This window comes from Loa loa (assembly GCF_000183805.2).
Source record: "Loa loa unplaced genomic scaffold supercont3.288, whole genome shotgun sequence".
NCBI lineage: Eukaryota > Metazoa > Nematoda > Chromadorea > Rhabditida > Onchocercidae > Loa > Loa loa.
The window spans coordinates 31308-37330 of record NW_018108468.1 but is presented as its reverse complement, the minus strand read 5'-3'; the positions used below and the strand labels follow the sequence as shown (position 1 = coordinate 37330).

Sequence of the window (6023 nt, the reverse complement as noted above, 5' to 3'; positions counted from 1 at the left end):
AGGATTACTGTTTTTTGTTAGGAATAAAGCAGTTATTTCTTTATAAAAAAGTGACTTACTGAATACCGATTGGTTATGTGTTCGAGGAATATAATAGTTATCCTTTATTGTTGTTCAATAACAAATACAATAATAACAGGTTAGAAGTATATCCGATTGTAGTATAATAAGGTCCAATAACGTAGAATAACGGGAGAAGTATTGAAGCAAAAATTCATAAATAGAGAAGGAAGTAAGTCTGGATTATACTGAGTAGCGTTGAGTAGCGACGTGGAGAAAAATTTAACATTAACATTAAACCTTCCTAGGGATTCTTAGGGTTTATATATAGGCTGTGTGAAGAGGAACAATCATTGTATATTGACAGTATTCTCACAGGTGCAAGAGAAATTTACATATAAGAACAGTTCTCTTTAGAAAAGATTGCATAGAAATTATTTCATCTGATGTACAGCTTTCTCACCATTGTATAAAAGATTTTGCATGAGATAAAGCCTTTACAAATTAGTTATCATATATGCACAAATCTTAACATCAAAAGAAGCACTTTTAGTAGATTAGATAACTGACTCATGAATTTAAGCATGAGAGAAAAAATATGTAAATGCGATCTATTTGAATGAATGATTTTACGGTATAACTATTTCGGTTTTTCCGACAACGGGCATCTTCTGATGCGGTCGAACAAAGACAAAAAGAAAGGGTATACACCTGCCTTGAAAGTTATGCTCAAATTGATACCTGCATTTTGGGACATTAAAAACATGTTAAATAATGCGGATAGTAGTTGTCCCGAGCGTTCTGCCCTAATTCTCACGAATTGTAGAAATTGTTGAGCACTGAGCTTTTGGACTAGAAGTTAGCTTGAAGATAGAAGTTCTCCACTACTACCTCAGGAAGGCTACCTTCATCCTCACATCACTATAGACTAATTAGAGCTCTAACCAAATCCATAACGCTGCTAGTTTCTTTGGGAACACACGCAGAGTCAGTCTCGAAGACAAGGAATAATGCAGAAAAAACCATACCTCATCAATACGCCTGAGAAGACTTTCCTCTGTGCCTTTTACAGCCGAACTTGTCTATCCCGCATTGGCTTTTTAAGTTATTAGCGCACCTGCTGCATGCTTAGTATACATATGCTTCACGGAATTATGCTTAATGGCTAGACGTATTTATTAAAGGCAAATGTTTGGGAGTAGTCTTTGTCCTTTGTACTTACGACACTTTAATTTGATTTTGCGACACTCTGATTTGGTTTATTTTATGATTCCTATTTCATCTTTCACAAATTTATTTCATTTTTGATTTTGTTTTGTCATTTCGTTCTGTTTTTTTAACTTCAAATTTTGAAAATTATCTAGTGCTGCAAATGTCGGATACTTTTGTATGAGTCACCATGTTGACATACGATTATTAAATGTGTCATTCCTGTTGCTTATTCACTAGAAGTTTGTCCTGCTTCTTCCAGGACTTATTAATACTTTTCACTCATTTGTTTTTTGGTTTTCCAAATAATTTGAATATTACTTACTTACTCTGATGTCTAGGATGACTATATTTTTCATAATTTATGGGATTCTCGTGAATACAGATTATATATATATATATATATATATATATATATGCTGATTTTTTGGAATGGATGCAATAACGGAGTCGCCCGGGCGGTATTGGCCTGTATCACACAAATATGATACGATAGACAGGAAATATAAGTTTTTTAAGGCGTAAGTTTTTTTGTACTATTGAATATTGTTGGAGAGAGTTCAAAAACCGGGAGGGTCACAAGTTTCTGACGTGGAGTAATAATCCTTCATCAGATTGGATTCCGATTGAATAGGAGACTGTACAGGATATTTTTATTTGATTTTTAATAATTTTAGTACTAATGCTTATCGGATGCAAGCATACTATCCATTGATACAACTTGGTCGCGCCTCCTACTCATCTGCTCGACGCGATGTCACTAGTCTAAGGTCCCAGGTGGTCCAGTTTTTACATTGGTGCAGCAATTCAGACTTGCTTTCTACGATATTTTTATTACATTCTTCAACAAAATGAATAAAGAATTTTCAGATTTCAATAGGAATTGAAGTGAATATTGACGAATTTACGACCGATTCAAGTGTCAAGAAGGTATTTTTTTTCTATTGCATAATGTTGGAAAGTATAGTTCAATCTTACGAGACATTGCAAATGGACCAAATGAAAATTCTTTTAGTCGTAAGTAATTCATTAAGGAAACACTCACTACAGTCAACGATTTGTCGGATGATATATTGTTGGCAATATTTGCTTACTGTCATCCGATTGATTTGATCCATGGTTTTTCTTTGGTTTGTCGCCGTTGGAATTACTTGGCGAATTATTCTAGTTTGTTCACCGAAGTTCGGGTGTTAGTTAACGATTTTTCATTGAAATATGGCAGTGTGAAAATGTTCTTTCGCAGGGTAAGCTTTATGCTAATAATCTTTTTTGCCTGAAATACCTGGAATCAGTGAGGGAAATTTTCGTGTTTTATGGGTCGTGATTAATCGAAGCCATGAGGACAGACTTATCGTCTTGAATCGTCTTACTTTGAAATTTTGCTTCAAAATAACTTGCCTTCTGTTTCATACTTTTGCTAATTGATGAATCAGGATGTAGGTGTCCATTCATTCTTTTTGCATATTTCTAGACTTCTCAGTATCTTCGAAAATTGTGCATTGATTGTCCAGTGCCTTTGCCTTCTGCCGAAGTTAACGAATTGTTCGACATTTGCTTTCCCAACGTCATCCATTTGGATCTTGGCTCTTTTAAGGGTACAAATTGAAGTCGCCTTACTTGACAAGAGAGTTGATATAAAAAGAGGAGATAATATAAATTGACTTTAGTAAGAGTTGATTTTCTCCAAATTTAAACATGCAGTTTTTCTTCTAAATGAATGTTTTTTTTTTTTTTCCAGAAATGAATACCACATTGTTGAAAAAGTTATCAAATTGTTTCCCCAACGTTGAAACTTTGCACATGGAAAAAATAGAACGAGTATGATTTATATTGTAAATTGCATGAAATATCTCACTTTCAAATAGAACACCGTAATATTTTGTACTATTATTACTGTTAAATATTACTGTTAAATTATTACTGTTAAATATTCCATTACTTAAATGGATTTTGTTACTTTTCAGATCACTGTTTTGAACATTTAATTTTTCAATGTTTAACATTACAGTTTAGGCGCCGTTTATTAAAAACAATTTTAATTTAGGGTTTAGTAATGTCGTTATTGTTATTCACGATTTGCATGTTGCATTTTTTAGAGTTCAAGGTGTGATGATAATGCACAGGAATGGGAAAAAACATTGAAAATGTTATTTGAAGATGAAAACATTTTTCCGCAAGTCCAAAATTTCTTTGTTGGCAATATAAGTGCATACAGCTCGGGAAGTGATCCAAAACTGCCGGTTTGCAATCGTCCGCTGAATTTATTGCATATTTACGGCGGGTTGGGTGAAACTGAGTAAGTCTGCTTTCTTATGGAGATTACCCGTTAGCCGTCGAGCTTGGTCATTTTTGAAAATAGTCTTATGACACCGTACTTTGGAATCTATTGTTTGAAAATCGTTTAGCTTTCAAGCTCGATTCATTAGAGATTGCGATCACGACACTTGGCAGTACTTTGACATACACTACGATACTCGACACGCGACACAGACGTATTTGCTAATACCACTGCTTTTCAGATTCAGCGTGATTAGAACTTCTCCGTGGCGGTCGACTCTTACAGAACTTCATCTTGGGTCTCATATTGGAAACGATGGCATTGAATACATTGGACTTTTGCAAAATTTAAAAGTTTTTTCGTGGGGTCTAAGTCTTTATACATTCGATGAAGAATTCGCTCATATAAAGGTAAGAAAAATCAAAAATATGACATTAGCGCTGTCAGCAGCATGAGGGTAGTGCAATCAGACCGTTATAAATGAACAGCGTGATATATTTTCAGGAGTTGCAGTCAAAATTTCAAGACCTTCCAACTTTTTGATTTGTGCTGACTAAATGATTCATAGTTCCAACTTTACAAACGTTTAACGAAATAGATCGATAGTTTCAGTGTACAGTGCTTTCTATTTGTTCTGAATTTGATTTGATCTGACATTTTTTAATTAGCAAATATTTTAATATTTTTATATGTTTCAATAATAAATATCTTGATACAATTATTTTAATAATTTACTTTCATATTTTCAATTTCACAATAAGCATCATAAAAGCAAGTACCGTTTTGATTTTTTACACTACTTTTGAATATTGCAGAATTTGTGCAACTTGGAAGAGCTAAAGGTATTTTTCGGTGGTGAAGATTGTAATGTTTCTTCCGAAGGTTTGATTGCCTTGTTCACTCTGTCCGATAAGGAACCCGAAAAGTCATTCCCGTACAAGCTTAAGCATTTAGTAATCGCAAATTATTTCGAAACTAGTGTCGATCTTCTTCAAGCCATCGATCGAAAGTGAGTAAATTTCCGGCAGAAAATATGTTTGAGCCAGTCTTTTCCTTATCCAACTTTTTATTGTAAATGTGCTGTTACGGCAACTAATTATGATCCATTGCAGTTGCCCAGATTTGCAAACACTTGGCTTAGCATTCAATGAATATTCATTATTCAGGGATCAAATTATGCCTTTTATTATTAGTAATTTCAAGTAATTTCTTACATAACATTGGTTTACTGAAATATTTTAACTATCATTGCTGCTTATATTTTCTCCTTTCCAACAATTTTTTGATATCCAAACAATAATTCCAATTCATAATAAGTTCAATTTCTCAGTGCTTTGCAGTACTCGTTCCAGAACACTATGAAGTTTTATTTTACATAAAATTACATTATGATTCCGAGTGTCTTTGTTTCAGACACTTAATATTCCTCGATCTAAGCAATTTCGGGGAATGTTATAAAGATGAAGTGTGGAATAATTTGGACGACGACGACTTGCCGGATTTACGTCTCCTGAAGCTTCATGGAAATAAGGTACTGTTCACGGGAGGGGAGGAGCATGACGTTCAGAATTATTGCTCAAAATTCGTTTGATGAAGGGTTTTCGGTTTCAGTTTTAATGGATATGCCTAGCAAATTTAGATATGAAAATAGTTGCTAAAAGACTTCATATTTTTCTAGTTTGAGTTGGAAATTAAGTTTGTTCCGGATCGAGAATAGTGACAATGAATCGTGACAAAGAAAGAATACTCTTGTTTTTCAGGTCAATATTGAAAATTTACAACGCTTGAATTTGAGAAGACCTAAACTGTTAATTTCAACCAGAGTGAATCATTTTATTAACTGGACCGAAATTGAAAATACTTGCGTTTTCCATGATATTTTTGATGGTGATATCAGAGCCATAGAAAATGATTTGCGACAGATCGACGGATTGCGTGATTTTGAAATAAACCCGGGATTATACATGTTAGTTGATTCGGTCATGAAACGATAGGAAATTAGGTTTTCGACAATTTCCCAATTTGCTTTTCCTGATTTGTATTGTTTCATAAAATCTCCGCCTTTTGTTAGTCTCATCAACAGTTTCTGTCAATATATATTGTATTTCAGCTACGACAATTTTACCTTAAACACTTTGGAGCGTTCATCGTCAGTCGATTTTTACAATGAACGCAGATCAAGGAATTTCAGTAGTGGCCATTCTGTGTAATTGGAATTAAATCATATAAAAGTTGACATTTAAGTGGAGTTATACTATGGTTAGCTTCTTTGGAATTACTCATTCTAATGGTTCTACTAGTAAGCATGGATCATTTACGTCATTTGATGGGATGAATCAGCGGAATCGTCAGTTGCGTACTGCATTGTGTTGCACATTTTTGACACACTCTGTAACATGCTTGCAACACACTGCGATTGGAGATTTGCGTCTTTTTTTATACATATACTCTGCCAGACCATTGTAATTTTTTGTGAATTTTTTAGAATCAATAAATTATGATATAGTAATGCAGTAAAGTAAAGTAAAGTAAAGCC

At 33.8% G+C, this 6023-nt stretch overlaps 1 protein-coding gene across 1 annotated transcript; it reads left to right on the top strand.

The window, feature by feature from the left end:
- Positions 1–1641: 1641 nt before the first annotated feature.
- LOAG_11865 (hypothetical protein) lies at positions 1642–5697 on the top strand (the record flags this gene model as incomplete). Its single annotated transcript, XM_020448434.1, has 13 exons — positions 1642–1730; positions 1887–1986; positions 2080–2139; positions 2244–2453; positions 2681–2804; positions 2948–3027; positions 3306–3505; positions 3729–3897; positions 4303–4496; positions 4600–4689; positions 4901–5018; positions 5248–5453; positions 5598–5697. The coding sequence occupies 13 exons, from the start codon at positions 1642–1644 to the stop codon at positions 5695–5697; spliced, it is 1740 nt and encodes a 579-aa protein (XP_020301422.1).
- Between the last annotated feature and the right edge of the window lie 326 nt (positions 5698–6023).